The sequence below is a fragment of the Bos javanicus genome, chromosome 18 (genome assembly GCF_032452875.1).
Source record: "Bos javanicus breed banteng chromosome 18, ARS-OSU_banteng_1.0, whole genome shotgun sequence".
Lineage (NCBI taxonomy): Eukaryota > Metazoa > Chordata > Mammalia > Artiodactyla > Bovidae > Bos > Bos javanicus.
Genome location: NC_083885.1, coordinates 45,200,498 through 45,217,413, shown reverse-complemented (window position 1 = coordinate 45,217,413; position 16,916 = coordinate 45,200,498). Strand labels below are relative to the sequence as shown.

At 46.5% G+C, this 16,916-nt stretch overlaps 1 protein-coding gene across 1 annotated transcript in view; it reads right to left on the bottom strand.

Annotated features, from left to right (window-relative positions):
• The window catches only part of LOC133229860 (major allergen I polypeptide chain 2-like), a 38,987-nt gene extending 31,894 nt beyond the window's left edge, over nt 1–7,093 (bottom strand). The window contains exons 1-2 of the mRNA XM_061386626.1: nt 6,904–7,093; nt 6,201–6,382 (exon numbers count right to left, since the gene is read on the bottom strand). Coding sequence (XP_061242610.1) covers nt 6,201–6,382; nt 6,904–6,967 — 246 coding nt within the window. The 5' untranslated portion in view covers nt 6,968–7,093. The remainder of the gene's footprint in view (nt 1–6,200; nt 6,383–6,903) is intronic.
• Nucleotides 7,094–16,916: the final 9,823 nt, after the last annotated feature.

Here is a 16,916-nt window from a genome sequence, read left to right as displayed (position 1 = left end):
TTGAAACTTGTAAAGTGAAGATGAAGCTACATGTTATCACTGAGAAAGTGAGTATATATAAGAAAGAGAAGAGATACAAAGAGAATGATCCTTGCTATAGGATACAACCTTGAGAACCTGAGGATTTTCCAGTAAAGCAGGAGAAAAATAAGAAACTGGGCTGTCATTGGCAACATCATTTTTTTTTAAATCCATTTCTTCATCAAAAATCAAAAACCTGTTATTCTCTTACAATGACCATGTATTAATTCCTCTACTAAAACTAGACTACTGATGGAGACTAATACTTCTGTTGTAGTACCTGGAGAGAACAATCCTCCATATAGTTCCTATTTATCTCAATTTTTTTTTTGGGGGGGGGTTGAGCTCAAGAATTTAGTTTTCAGGGTAAACATTAAGATAATCTTCATTAGAATAAAGGTTAATTGAGACATATCTGGGAATATTTGACATTTCTACAGGTCAGTTTATTTCATGCAAGAATACGATTTACCATTAATCTGTTCAATTTTTACTGTGCACTTTTCAACAAAATTTTAGACCTCTTTAGTATGACCTGAACAGTTAATACTAACTCTAGCAGAGCATACATAACTTGACACACATACAATCAAGGTGTAGAAAGAGTAAATCAGTGAATTTAAAGGCCTAAATTCAGGTAGCAGGTTAAAGAAAAGCCAGGACACAATGCTCTTACCACCTAGCCCCAAGTCCCAAGTTTAGCTCCCAGTATGTGACCTTTAGTCAGAACTTGGCAATAAGGAGTTCAAGATATGAGCCACAGTCAGCTTCTGGTCTTGTTTTTGCTGACTGTATAGAGCTTCTCCATCTTTGGCTGCAAAGAATATAATCAATCTGATTCAGCGTTGCCCATCTGGAGATATCCATGTGTAGTCTTCTCTTGTGTGGTTGGAAGAGGGTGTTTGCTATGACCAGTGCATTCTCTTGGCCAAACTCTATTAGTCTTTGCCCTGCTTCATTCTGTACTCCAAGGCCAAATTTTCCTGTTACTCCAGGTGTTTCTTGACTTCCTACTTTTGCATTCCAGTCCCCTATAATGAAAAGGACATCTTTTTGGGGTGTTAGTTCTAGAAAGTCTTGTAGGTCTTCATAGAACTGTTCAACTTCAGTTTCTTCAGTGTTATTGGTAGGGTCATAGACTTGGATTACCGTGATATTGAATGGTTTGCCTTGGAAACAAACAGAGATCATCCTGTCATTTTTGAGATTGCACCCAAGTACTGCATTTTAGACTCTTTTGTTGACCATGATGGCTACTCCATTTCTTCTGAGGGATTCTTGCCCACAGTAGTAGATATAATGGTCATATGAATTAAATTCACCCATTCCAGTCCATCTTAGTTCGCTGATTCCTAGAATGTCGATGCTCACTCTTGCCATCTCCTGTTTGACCACTTCCAATTTGCCTTGATTCATGGACCTAACATTCCAGGTTCCCATGCAATATTGCTCTTTACAGCATTGAGCCTTGCTTCTATCACCAATACCATCCACAACTGGGTGTTGTTTTTGCTTTGGCTCCATCCCTTCATTCGTTCTGGAGTTATTTCTCCACTGATCTCCAGTAGCATACTGGGCACCTACCGACCTGGGGAATTCATCTTTCAGTGTCCTATCTTTTGTCCCTTTCATACTGTTCGTGGAATTCTCAAGGCAAGAATACTGAAGTGGTTTGCCATTCCCTTCTCCAGTGGACCACATTCTGTCAGACCTCTCCACCGTGACCCAACCTTCTTATTGTCAAATTCTGACTTAAATTGAAGAAAGTGGGGAAAACCAATAGACCATTCAGGTATGACCTAAATCAAATCCCTTATGACTATACAGTGGAAGTGACAAATAGTTCAAGTGACTAGATCTGATAGAGTGTCTGATGAACTAACAATGGATGGAGGTTCATGACATTGTACAGGAGACAGGACTCAAGATCATTCATAAGAAAAAGAAATGCAAAAAAGCAAAATGGCTGCCTGAGGAGGTCTTACAAATAGCTGTGTAAAGAAGGGAAGTGAAAAGCAAAGGAGAAAAGGAAAGATATACCCATTTGAATGCAGAGTTCCAAAGAATAGCAAGGAGAGATAAGAAAGCCTTCCTCAGCAATCAATGCAAAGAAATAGAAGAAAACAATAGAATGGGAAAGACTAGAGATATCTTCAAAAAAATTAGAGATACCAAGGGACCATTTTATGCAAAGATGGGCTCAATATATGACAGAAATGGTAAGGACCTAACAGAAGCAGAAGGTATTAAGAAGAAGTGGCAAGAATACACAGAAGAACTGTACAAAAAAGAGCTTCATGACCAAGATAATCATGATGGTGTGATCACTCACCTAGAGCCAGACATCCTGGAATGTGAAGTCAAGTGGGCCTTAGAAAGCATCACTATGAACAAAGCTAGTGGAGGTGATGGAATTCCAGTTGAGCTATTTCAAATCCTGAAAGATGATGCTGTGAAAGTGCTGCACTCAATATGCTAGCAAATTTGGAAAACTCAGCAGTTGCCGCAGGACTGGCAAAGGTCAGTTTTCATTCCAATCCCAAAGAAAGGCAATCCCAAAGAATGCTCAAACTACCACACAATTGCACTCATCTCACATGCTAGTAAAGTAATGCTCAAAATTCTCCAAGCCAGGCTTCAGCATTACATGAACCGTGAACTTCCAGATGTTCAAGCTGGTTTTAGAAAAGGCAGAGGAACCAGAGATCAAATTGCCAACATCCACTGGATCATCAAAAAAGCAAGAGTTCCAGAAAAACATCTATTTCTGCTTTATTGACTATGCCAAAGCCTTTGACTGTGTGGATCAAATAAACTGTGGAAAATTCTGAAAGAGATGGGAATACCAGACCACCTGACCTGCCTCTTGAGAAACCTATATGCAGGTCAGGAAGCAACTGTTAGAACTGGGCATGGAACAATAGACTGGCTCCAAATAGGAAAAGGAGTATGTCAAGACTGTATATTGCCACCCCGCTTGTTTAACTTATCTGCAGAGTACATCATGAAAAACACTGGGCTGGAAGAAGCACAAGCTGGAATCAAGATTGCCGGGAGAAATACCAGTAACCTCAGATATGCAGATGACATCACACTTATGGCAGAAAGTGAGGAAGAACTAAAGCGCCTCTTCATGAAAGTGAAAGAGGAGAGTGAAGAAGTTAGCTTAAAGCTCAACATTCAGAAAACTAAGATCATGGCATCTGGTCCCAACACTGCATAGCAAGTAGGTGGGAAAACAGTGGCTGACTTTATTTCTGGGGGCTCCAAAATCACTGCAGATGGTGATTGCAGCCATGAAACTAAAAGACACTTACTCCTCAGAAGGAAAGTTATGACCAATCTAGATAGCATATTCAAAAGCAGAGACATTACCTTGCCAACAAAGGTCTGTCTAGTCAAGGCTATGATTTTTCCATTGGTCATGTATGGATGTGAGAGTTGGACTATAAAGAAAGCTGAGCATAGAAGAATTGATGCTTTTGAACTGTGGTGTTGGAGAAGACTCTTGAGAGTCCCTTGGACTGCAAGGAGATCCAACCAGTGCATCCTAAAGGAGATCAGTCCTGGGTGTTCATTGGAAAGACTGATGTTGAAGCTGAAACTCCAATACTTTGGCCACCTGATGTGAAGAACTGACTTATTTGAAAAGACCCTGACGCTGGGAAAGATTGAGGGCAGGAGGAGAAGGGGACGACAGAGGATGAGATGGTTGGATGGCATCACCAACTCAATGAATATGGGTTTGGGTGGACTCCAGGAGTTGGTGATGGACAGGGAGACCTGATGTGATGCAGTTCATGGGGTTGCAAAGAGTCGGTCATGACCGAGCGACTGAACTGAACTGAACTGAACTGATGTGACTTTATGCCTGCCTAGCCAGAAGGTTGAGACATTTTACCAGTTTTGCCACTCTTTTTGTGGGCCATTCTGACAGTAGTCTGACAATACCCTAGACCCTGGGAAACAGGGATAAAACCTAGTCCTATCCTTCCAAGTCTTCTATGGTAATGTGAAATATGCATTTCATAATTTCTGAAGTAGGCTGGAGGGTTCAGGACACTTGCCCGTGTGGCAATTCTGCAATTTTCACTTCACAGCATGAGGTGTTTCCATAGAAACAACATTCCCACTGGGGTAGCTTCTTCTATCCACTCCCTTCCTCCTGGTCTAAGACTTAATGGGGGTACTGGTCCCTGTGGAAGAACCCAAAGACAGCAGAGGTACTTAGTGTTCCTAAGAAAAGGTCTGGCTCCTCAAGCCACCCACCTAAGAAGCAGAAAATGGTGAATGCCACTAGGACAAAGAGGGGACCTCTGATAAGCCTGCTAAGGTCATCTCCTGAGTCTCCTGTCAATAACCCGAGGGACATTTAAAGGACTGGAGGCTCTGCCACTGTGCTAAAGGACAGACTGGGAGATAAGCTATCAGTGGCCACAAAAAACAATTTTATCCTTTCAAGATAATGAAGTCGGGGTTACATATCTGCTATTTTGCTTAATCTTCACACATAATCCCTGTTTAGCAGATAACAAAATGACGAGAAATTTACAACAAACTTGCCCATGCTCCTACAGCTTGCCAGTGACAGGGCCTAGGTTTACACTTTTGCTATTTGACCCCAGTCCCCATGCTCTCAATGACAACATGGGCCACTTCTCCCCACCATCATCCAAGACCTCCTGCCTCACATTCTCCCCTCAGCACACAGACACTGGTAACACTGAGCAAAGCTGCAGTTATTTTATTAGAGTCAACCTGATAAAGGCCACATCAGCGGGGAAAGGTGTCTAGATTCCAACTTCAGTTGAGAAGGAAAAAGGGCAGGAAGATCCAGTGCAGATGAGGCATCACTTGCAAAGACTATGTCAACAAAGAGAGCATACTGAGTATGGCTCAGAAAATGGAATTCACCACCGAGGACACTGAATGTTTGATGCAATCCGTACTCAAGTGGATGGAAGCCTGGAAGGGAGTAGGAGGAGAGGGACAGGATCTGAGCACACAGCCAGGCTATCCTGTCTCCCCAGGATCATGTCACCCTTCACCCTCAGGGATTCAGCCCCATCCCCAGTAAGAACCTCTGTCCACAGACCCACCATTGAAGGGGGCTGCCATCAGGCACCAGGGGGAAGGTGGCTCCCTAAGAGCCCATGCACAGGTGTCAGGATGGAGACAGAGTCACCAGCCACACCAGGGAGAGGAGGAGATGACAAGGGTTAGCAGGGCACAGCCAGGGTTGGTCCTGATGGAGGAGCAAAGTGCTGGTATCTAGGTTTGGGTCACATATTCTCCACCTGATCCTCTTCTGTCAGATGTGCTGGGTGGACGAAATATACATGCAGGTATTGTAAACAACCCCATGTGCCCTGTGACCTCCTATTAGTGCATGAAACTTTGGTTCTTGAAAACCTCTCATTTTGAACAATTAACAATTTGAGAAAAATAAGCTGAGAGACTATTCACAATCTCCAATACTGTGTGACAAGAACAAGAAAGAAGAGCTAGGCCATTAGGAGATACATCGCTAGCCCAAGTGAGCAGCCGCAGGTACCTAGAAGCCTCCTCAGGAGTCTCAGGCACCAAAACACCACAGTGGAAAATCTGGCTTGTAGACACAGAGACCATGTCAGTGGAAATGGGGGTCTGAGCCAGAGCAATGGCCAATTGAGTGGGCACAAGATGAAGTGAATTGGCGATAAGTCATAAACCTTACAAACCCAGAGAATCTCATCCTGGAAAGAGACTCTTAAAGGCAGGGGCTCCTTTTCAATATTCCTTAAATAGAGCTGACATGACTCCTACACATGTGTATATTAAATGGTTGGTTTCCTGCCAAAGATTAAAATTCTAGTCCTCCAATGCTAGCATCTCTCACACTAGAAAAAAAAATCACACAAGTCAACACACTTGGCATATTACATTGATATCAGTCCCCTACTCGGTGTGAGTTAATTGGCATGATATGAACAGGTTTGGTAGCGGGATGCTGGATGTGCAGGTGGATTGTGCTTGCATATTATAGGTGATGCACACTGGAGCAAAGGTTTTATTGTGCTTCTTTGTTCATAGGTCTTCTCTGTCTCATATCCCATGACAGCATGATCTATTACCATGTGGCACATTACACTATGCCACCTGTGAATTCTCAGAGCGGGGGTTAAGGAGGGGTAAATTACCATGAGTAGCAGATCCAAAACCTTGTCATCAAATCCCGCCTCATCGTAGCAATCCTGGATTTTTCCTAGAGCTGCTTTTTCCTCATCGGTAGCAGCAACAAAATCAAGTGTTGTATTCAACAACGTTTTGCTTCCAAGGATCAGTGTGCCAAACACTCCATAAAACACAGGGCAGGCTTCCGCTGAAGGCACAACAGAAAACACCTCATCAACAGGATCGCCATGTCAGAAGGTTCCTGTTTCCCCACCACTTGACAGGAACTCACACATCCAAAACTTCCAAACTCACTTCCCTCAGAGACCTGCCCTCTCCCTGGACTGCTTACATCCCAGACAGAAAACCTTCTCTATGAGGCACTCCCAGCAGAGGGAGCAGCAAGAGGGGCTGGGTCTGGAGACCCCTCTACCCTTGACCACTGCCCTCAAGATCATCAGCCTGCTTCTCTTTTTCCATTAAGCAACACTAACCTGAAGGAACTATCCCCAAGGGTGTGCATGGCTAATGACCCTTCCTGCTCCACACCATCCCCTCTACAAAGAATAAAAGCCTAAGGCAGTCTGTGCAGGACTCCTGGGCACTGATCAAACAGCTGCCCTCTGAATCTGACCCTAGAAGCAGCTCGGACAGGACTGGGGAAGATGCAGTGAAACGGCATCGGGCAAGGATTAGAAGGGCCCCTCGGTCCCTCCTTCCTACCCTCACTTGTCTGGAAGATCAGCTCTCTGGTCACCATCAAGGCCAGCACAAGCAGTGCTCCCTTCATCATGGCGGCGGCTGGAGTGCGCTGCTCAGGACAGGGTATCTATTGCTTTATACACCACTAGCTCCCCAAGCCCAGCCCACATCCCTCCCAGGAGGACGACAGGCCTGTGGCCAGGCACCTGGCACAGGTGGCTCCCTGGGGCCTTGGGGTGTTTACAGTGGGAAGCATTTCCTGCTCTGAGAGCAGAGCTCATGGAGAAAATGTGGAAGTACCTTTGCCAAAGATCAAGTTGAGTTGACATTTCCAAGCGATTCCATTTGGAGCCAAGTGCTCTGTTGTCCCAGCCCCAACCATCATTCGTTTTCCTAGCAACCTTCCCCCAACCTATCCTGGCCCTGAGGTCAGCACTCTCCCAAACTAGCAGATAGAATCACAGGAGGGCCAAGGACAGATCTACACTACTCTCAGGAAGAAAAAAGGTCATTGAGAATCCTTCCTTTTCCCCCCAGGTTTAAGTTCTGGAGATAAGAGTGTGGAGCTGGGCCTTACTGAAGCCCAAATATCTAAACAGCTGAGGACTGGTGGACAGCAGCCTTGGGCTCCAAATCATTCCAACCTGAGAACTCGCAGGACCTGAGGCCATGTGAGTTTCATCAGGCACTGGTAATTCTGTAGTTTCAGATCACACCACCAGCTTTCCTCAGGCCGTTAAGGGAACAAGCTCCTGAGCAGCCTTGCCCCTTCTCCTGGCTTTCCTTCCTCCTCCACAGTGAGCCTGGTCTCGGGATGTGCTTGCACTGTGCACTCTATCCAGGAACATCAGGGAGAAGCTATGGGGTTTGGGGCTCTGCTCCTGGGGCACAGACTCTGAGGTCTACAGCCCTAAAGGACACTGGGGACGGGAGTTCTAAAGCCTAGAGAGCTGAGTCCACCAGAGGTGGCACTCTGTGTGTGAAACCTCTCTCAAAAGTCAAACTCAACCTTTCAGGCTAGGAAAGCAGTTTGTTGGCTCAAACGAGATGAGATAGTCCTTAAAAACTCTTGAAGGAAGTCTGAGAAAGCTCCCAACAGCCAAACTGGAAACAGTTTGAGAAACAAAATAAATAACAGAGTATTAGATGATAACCCAAAGCATAAATTAATACCTCTGAGTCCATACTGACATATGAATGATCAAATAAACAGAGACTCTCCTGGTGGTCCAGTGGTTAAGAACCCACCATTCAAGGGAGTGGACACTGGTTCAAGCCCTGGTCAGGGAACTAAGAATCCACATGCCCTGGGACAACTAAAACCTTCACACACCAACTAGAGAGAACATGCTCAGCAAACAGAAGGTCCTTGTGCCAAAATGTAGAACCAACACAGCAAGACAAAGACCCAGCACCCCTAAACTAACCTGAAGTGATGTGGGAGAGGAGACAACCATTCCTTACAGAAACATCCCAAATAACAGACAGAAATCATCCGCTCCAGGAGGGTTAACTGACAGCCCTTCCCCGCCCAAGTGTGGGCTAGACAGAGTAGCTTATTTTCAAAGAGAAGAGGTGGGGAGGGGGAAAACAGTGCAGAAACCTGGCAAACGCAACGTAATCAACTAATCAAGGCTGATATCCCCAGTGGTAAGACACACAGCTGTCATGTGTACCCCGAGTGAGGAAACAGGAAGGGCAATTCACCTGTGTGGTGTCTTCCTCAAAACCCAAAGTCTGAACCACACTCGACATTATGAGTACAGCAGCCAAACTAAGCTTTTGGCAGTCCTTAAGCATCCCTGATCAATCCTCCTCAAGACTGTGAAGGTCACGACAGACCAGGAGAGAATGAGTAATCCACAGAGCAGAAGACACTGGAGACACATGACAATGAATGCAGCATGTGTAGGTTATGGACTGGATGCTGGGACCCAAAGAGACATTAATGGACAATCTGGTAAACTACAAATAGCGGGTGAGGTTTAGTTAGTAGTAATGCTCCAATGTTGTTTCTCACTGTGAGAAATATTTGCAACCTCTAAAATTTTATTTTAAAAACAACATGCATTAGAAAAAAGCTACATGCGCTGCATTCCTCCATTGACCTTGCCCAGCTCTTCACCGTGATGTCACCAAAAGTCCCCATGATCCAGAGATGTCTCAGAGGAACCTGTAGCACCCTCAGAAGGGCACTGGGCTTGATCTATTGCAGCCACCTCTGTTACTCACCACCCCAGGCCCTGACTCCTCTCCTCACAGAGCTGCAGAGGGCACTGGGGGCAGTGTCTTCAGAAGGATAGGAGGCATGGGATGCATGGGCAGGGGTCCCACCACATGGAAGTCCTGTCGCCAAAGACAAAGAGACAGCATGTGCAGCCTGGGCCTTGGGGTGTTCACCTTCTTGCCCAGGAACCTCTGAGACACATCTGCAGCCCCCTGAGCCCCTTGTGGGGTAACCTTCAGAGGAGTGGCCCCCAGGCAAAGGAGCCATGGCAAGGATGGGCTCCACTAGGCCAACTGTCACTGCAGCTCAGTACTTAGTGCCTCTTTGCCAAGAGCAGTTACCAGATGTGAATCCTATATGCCATATGGTTCCGACTGCTGTCACACATCTTGCAACCCAACTTCAGATCAAAGTTGATCTGACTTGCAAACCAGACTCCACCACAGGTGGCTCAGAGAAATGTCAGCCAGGTGCCTCAAGTGAGAAAATACCTGATTCTGATTTACCAAGTGTTTTAAACCTTTACCTTATTTATTTAATCCCAGGCAATGTTCATAAGCACATCTATAGTAAATAGAACTAAAAATATTATTGTTTATTGACTCCAGAGAAATGGAATATTTCTGCTATTATTCTAACAAACATTGTGCAACATCCACCGAATGCTGGGCCCTCTCCTAGTCCTGGAGATGCAGCAGCACACAGCATAGCTCTCGCTCTCCTGCAGCTCTTCATCACCTAAGAGGGAGGGAAAGACAGTGACCCCAAGGGAAAAGGCACTGTGGGTGAAGATGAAGCAGGGGAAGAAGACAGAGGGCTGTCAGGGGAAGATGGAGGCAGGACACTTTGATAGGCAGGCTCAATAGTGTGGGGAAATTTGTGCCCTATGATACTTGAAGACACCTGAAGATGAGGAAATGAATCTTGCAGCCACTAGAGGAAGAGCCTTCCAGGCCAGGAAGGCGCCATGTTCAGAGTCCCTGCTGCAGGAGCACACTTAGGTCAAGAAGCAGACAGGAGGCACTGAGGGAGGAGAGAAAGCAGGGATAAGTTCACAGAGGCAGCAACAGTGCAGGGCTGGTTGTGCAACTGGCCCAGAGATTGGGCCTAGAAGGGGCCTCACTTTTCCTCAAGTGGGAGCTCTGGAGAGGAGATAGTGGGAACAGCACACTCAAGAGTACAAAGAGGCTTCTAAAATGGATTGACCTAGAGACTGCCATAAGTAAGTGAAGTAAGTCAGACAGAGAAGCAGAAACATCCTATGACATCTTTTTATATGTGGAATCTAAAAAGACACAATATATAAATGAACTAATTTAGAAAACAGGAACTGACTCACAGATTTAGAGAATGACCTATGGTTGACCAGGGCAAGGATGGGGAGAAGAGATAGAAAGTTCAGGATGAACAGGTCCACACTGCTGTATTTACAATGGACAACCAACAAGGAACAACTGTATAGCACAGGGAAATCTGCTAAATGTTTTGTAAGTGCCTAGATGAGAGGGGAGTTTGTGAAAGAATGGATACATGTGTATATATAGCTGAGGCCCTTTGTTGTCCAGCAGAAACTATCATAAAATTGTTAATGGTCTAGACTCTATAGAAAAGGAAAAGTCAAAGAAAAAAAAAAGAAGCTGCAGAAAATATTCTGTGTAGAATGAGGTCCTATCAAAGTTACCAGGTGGCAGGCATAGGTCAAGAGAAAACTAGAAACTTTTTTTTTAAACTTTACAATATTGTATTAGTTTTGCCAAATATCAAAATGAATCCACCACAGGTATACATGTGTTCCCCATCCTGAACCCTCCTCCCTCCTCCCTCCCCATCCCATCCCTCTGGGTCGTCCCAGTGCACCAGCCCCAAGCATCCAGTATCATGCATCAAACCTGGACTGGCAACTCGTTTCATACATGATATTATACATGTTTCAATGCCATTCTCCCAAATCTTCCCACCCTCTTCCTCTCCAACAGAGTCCATAAGACTGTTCTATACATCAGTGTCTCTTTTGCTATCTCGTACACAGGGTTATTGTTACCATCTTTCTAAATTCCATATATATGCGTTAGTATACTGTATTGGTGTTTTTCTTTCTGGCTTACTTCACTCTGTATAACAGGCTCCAGTTGGATCCACCTCATTAGAACTGATTCAAATGTATTCTTTTTAATGGCTGAGTAATACTCCATTGTGTATATGTACCACAGCTCTCTATCCATTCATCTGCTGATGGACATCTAGGTTGCTTCCATGTCCTGGCTATTATAAACAGTGCTTCGATGAACATTGGGGTACACGTGTCTCTTTCCCTTCTGGTTTCGTCAGTGTGTATGCCCAGCAGTGGGATTGCTGGATCATAAGGCAGTTCTATTTCCAGTTTTTTAAGGAATCTCCACACTGTTCGCCATAGTGGCTGTACTAGTTTGCATTCCCAACAACAGTGTAAGAGGGTTCCCTTTTCTCCACACCCTCTACAGCATTTATTGTTTGTAGACTTTTGGATTGCAGCCATTCTGACTGGCATGAAATGGTACCTCATAGTGGTTTTGATTTGCATTTCTCTGATAATGAGTGATGTTGAGCCATCTGTATGTCTTCTTTGGAGAAATGTCTATTTAATTCTTTGGCCCATTTTTTGATTGGGTCGTTTATTTTATGTTTGTTAGCCATCTGTTTGTTAGCCATCTGTATGTCTTCTTTGGAGAAATGTCTATTTAATTCTTTGGCCCATTTTTTGATTGGGTCGTTTATTTTTCTGGAGTTGAGCTGTAGGAGTTGCTTGTATATTTTTGAGATTAGTTGTTTGTCCGTTGCTTCATTTGCTATTATTTTCTCCCATTCTGAAGGCTGCCTTTTCACCTTGCTAATAGTTTCCTTTGTTGTGCAGAAGCTTTTAAGTTTAATTAGGTCCCATTTGTTTATTTTTGCTTTTATTTCCAATATTCTGGGAGGTGGGTCATAGAGGATCCTGCTGTGATGTATGTCAGAGAGTGGAAAACTAGAAACTTCTGGGCCAGCACATATAAGAGACTTCAGAGCTCCAGAAATGGATTCCGGTAAGTGGCCTAACATAAGCTACTGACAAGATCAAGGACACAGTGGTAACAGCAGGGCAGGGCAAGAGCCACCAGAGAGCCTCACCGGGGGCTCAAGGCTTGAGCTCTTGCCTGCCTGGCACTTTCTCCCTGTGAGACCATTCCTAAGTATGGAGCTTCCTGAAAACCCATAAGGTCCACACCAGCCTGTCTTCAAGGTCATGTGTTGTTCTAGGAAGCTGTCATTGGCCATTACTCAGGAGGCCTGGTTGGGGAGCATTTTTGCCCTTTTTCGTCAACCAGGGGATTTTCGGTTGTTAATATTCCTGAGTCGGCTGCCCCTCCCACAGAGCCCTCAGGGGGCAGGAGGCTGAGCCAGTGCCCTCTGTGGACTCAAGGACTAGCATCTTGCCAACACACACAGCTCCTCCTATGCAGCCCCGGGCAACTTCAGGCTGTGGCCTGGCAGAATCTCCTGAAAAAAGGAAGCATGCAACACAGGACCCCTGGGGTGAGGACAAGCACAGGCATAAGAGGGCTCCAGGAGCGTAGGGAGCACCTGCCACCGACACCATGACGCGGGCTGGAGCTCTCCTGCTGCTCTGCGCTGCCTTGCTCCTCATCACAGGCAGAAGTGAATGGCTGCGACCTGGGCTCCCCAAGGGTTCTGACACCTTCCCAGGGCAGGATTGAGCATGTCGGGAGTGGGAAGGGAATAGGGTGTTCTGATGAGTGCCTTATAGGGAGGGTCCCCATATCTTTCTGTTTCAGAGTTTGATGACCTCTGTCCAGCCTTGAGGGACACTGTTGACCTGTATATATCGGGAAGCCATGAGGCCTATGTTGAACAAGTTGAAAAGTATAACCAAAACTCTGATGTACTGGAAACTGCCAATACACTAAAGAGCTGTACTGATGAGAAGTTGACACCACAGGATAAGGAGGATGCTCTCAATGTGCTGGTGGGTCAGGCTGTGTGTGGATGTGCCTGTGGGGCCTGTATGTGGGCAAGGCTGTCAGGGGTCTGCTCAGGGCATTGGGAAGTGGGGGGCATTATTTCCTCTCCACCCTGGCCCTTCCCCAGGAACCTGGGAGCAAAAAGATCCTCATGAATGAGGAGGTAGAGAGGATGTGGCCGATACCCACAGTGTGGGAAAGGATCCTGCAGGAAAACTCAGTCCAGCCCTGGAGTTCTTGAGCTGGCCCTGACTGCTCAGCTCTGCCTGGTCACAGGCCTGGGACCCTCCAGGCCCTCCTGACTCTGTGGCACCACCTGCCTTTGAAGTTAGGGCCTCAGCTCTGGCCTCCCTGACTCCCGCCTCTCCAGCACAGAAACTTGACTCTGCTGCAATCCATTCACATTGAGTCCTTCCCTTCTCCAAACATCAGTTCTTTCCTTTAGTCCCTTAACCCTACTAAACCCCACATTTCTCCTTGTTCCCTGGACATCAAATGGCCATTCCTGCCACACATCCCCCAAGAGGCAGCTGCTTCCAAACTGCCCTCCTGCCCTCCCCAGGCCTGAGATGCTCAGAGTCAAGAGTCAGGATCAGTCCTCTCTCTGCTGCCCTAGAGGTGGTGGGAATAAGCTGCTGTTTCAGTTCTAAGCATCCAAGGGCCAGAGGGAGGAAGCAGACAGGGATCATCCCAGGAGTCACTCCAGAGCTCTGTCAGGTGGTCCTCAGCAGTGTCCCCCATTCTATCCCAGAAGACTGCCCTCAGGCCTCCAGGGAAACCCCACAATCTCTGTTCTATTGAAGGAAAACTCCCTGGGACATATCCACCTTTACCTGCTCACATCCAGAAGCCTCCCTCCAAAAAAGCCTGCAGGCCCCTCCCCTGTGCAGCTTCACATCTCATCCAACCCTGAGGCCCCCACAAGATTTCTGCACCTCCTCTTACATAATAAAATATACTCAAGTTCTCTCTGCTGATGAAGCTGTTCCTTCCAAGAACCCAAGGAAGCCACTCGCCTGATAGCTAAGTAGTGTTAATAACCTGCCACATCCAGGTGTCTGATTATAGAGGATTCCAGCAATAAAAAGCCTTGCAATTCACAGTAAAGTGCTTACTCACTGGAGATTTGGCTTTGGTTGTTTGTGTGGGGGTGGGGGGACACGGCCGCAGTGGAGACCACCAGTGTGCCTTCCCACTGCAGCTGGATTTCAGTGCTGTCAGAGGCTTCTCCACAAATTCAGTACATGAGGGTAGGGTTGGTGATCATTATATCAGTCAGAGTGTCTGATCACTTAGGTCATGAGCATCACTGAGGGGGTAGGAGTAATCATCCTTGTCTTACAAGGGAGAATCTGAGGCTCGGAGGAGGTAAAGCATCTGCTGAAGAGACACAGCTTCCCCCACTCGTCCATGCTGGGGAGACGAGCTCAGCTAACTCACCCTGTGACTGTGCACATATTACAGTCCTTCTTTGGGCTTCTGGTTCCTATTTACAAAATCTAGCTACCTCCAGTCTCCAAGGCTGAGGTGAGACCAAAGGAAAATAATGAGTGAGAAGGGGCCCCTATACTAAGCGCCTGACATGAGAGGATGAACAACAGGTCAAGGTCCACACGCTAAACTCCGTCACTCCTTAGGCCTGTTTATCCCAAATCCAAACCCCAAGTTGTGGACTCAGTTGCTTCCACATAAACACACTAAGTTGGGTCTCAAACTCAGAGTGGACATCCAGGGGCCTGGGGCTTCTTACTCCTCCTGTTTCTCTGCTGCCTGCACATGAAACTGGCCCCATGCTCACACTGTCTCATTCCTCTTCACCTGACCTTCCTAAGAGCTTCTTCCCACCCAACAGCTCCCCTCCAGAAAAGAGTCTGCTAGGCTTATCCCACAGGACTGGGTCTAGGTCAGGGAATCTCTAAGGTCCTCACGGTGAGGAGGCTTAGGACAGGTCCTGAAGGTGATCCAGAGCTGCTGCTTCTCCCTGTGGAGGGGGCCCTGAGGCACATGGGGGAGGTCTCCTTGCCCAGAGTGACACCGGTCCCTTGCCTCTGCCCAGCACTCCACCCCTACCAGCGTCTGGCTAGGGGCTCTTCTAAGATGGAGACCTGCCTCTGTGGGAGCTAAGGTGAGCAGGTGTGAGCAGGTTCTGGGGCAGGGACCCTTCTCATTAGCTGACACAGGATGTATATTCCATCCCACCTCCACCCAACTGATATAAAAGCTCCAGGCCTTCTAAAAGGACATTTGTCCTCAGATGAGTTAGCTGCTTCTTACAATGTCTTCAATATAGACTCACCCTGCTCTGCAGTGACCATACAGGTGTGATAAGGACCCATCCAAAGATGCAGCAGAAATGGGTGAAGGGGAGTTGGTCCTCCTGGGAGGGACAGTCTGTCTTCTGGCTCTTGCTCAGCTGCACAGAGCTCCCTGGGGCTGCTGGGGAGACACCTCCATATTGCCCACTGCTCCCTCCCCTCTCCCTGCCTTCCTCCAAATTACAGCACCTCTGCTGGATCATAGAAAAAGCAAGAGAGTTCCAGAAAAACATCTATTTCTGCTTTATTGACTATGCCAAAGCCTTTGACTCTGTGGATCACAATAAACTGTGGAAAATTCTGAAAGAGATGGGAATACCAGACCACCTGATCTGCCTCTTGAGAAATTTGTATGCAGGTCAGGAAGCAACAGTTAGAACTGGACATGGAACAACAGACTGGTTCCAAATAGGAAAAGGAGTTCGTCAAGGCTGTATATTGTCACCCTGCTTATTTAACTTATATGCAGAGTACATCATGAGAAACACTGGACTGGAAGAAACACAAGCTGGAATCAAGATTGCTGGGAGAAATATCAATAACCTCAGATATGCAGATGACACCACCCTTATGGCAGAAAGTGAAGAGGAACTCAAAAGCCTCTTGATGAAAGTGAAAGTGGAGAGTGAAAAAGTTGGCCTAAAGCTCAACATTCAGAAAACGAAGATCATGGCATCCAGTCCCACCACTTCATGGGAAATAGATGGGGAAACAGTGGAAACAGTGTCAGACTTTATTTTTCTGGGCTCCAAAATCACTACAGATGGTGACTGCAGCCATGAAATTAAAAGACGCTTATTCCTTGGAAGGAAAGTTATGACCAACCTGGATAGCATATTCAAAAGCAGAGACATTATTTTGCCAACAAAGGTCCGTCTGGTCAAGGCTATGGTTTTTCCAGTGGTCATGTATGGGTGTGAGAGTTGGACTGTGAAGAAGGCTGAGCACCGAAGAATTGATGCTTTTGAACTGTGGTGTTGGAGAAGACTCTTGAGAGTCCCTTGGACTGCAAGGAGATCCAGCCAGTCCATTCTGAAGGAGATCAGCCCTGGGATTTCTTTGGAAGGAATGATGCTAAAGCTGAAACTCCAGTACTTTGGCCACTTCATGTGAAGAGCTGACTCATTGGAAAAGACTCTGATGCTGGGAGGGATTGGGGGCAGGAGGAGAAGGGGACGACAGAGGACGAGATGGCTGGATAGCATCACTGACTCGATGGATGTGAGTCTGAATGAACTCTGGGAGTTGGTGATGGACAAGGAGGCCTGGTGTGCTGCGATTCATGGGGTCACAAAGAGTCGGACACGACTGAGCGACTGATCTGATCTATCTAATCTGGGGTTAGTAGAAAAGGCAGCATCTTATTTCTCCCAAATCCTTTTCTGTCTGATATTGAAACCTCAGAGAGGTGGGAAGGTAAATGTCAAAAACTTGTGGCGTTTGATCTCTGATTCTCACATGAATCTCCCTCTGAGATCATAGAAGCCCCATCTCGCTGCCACC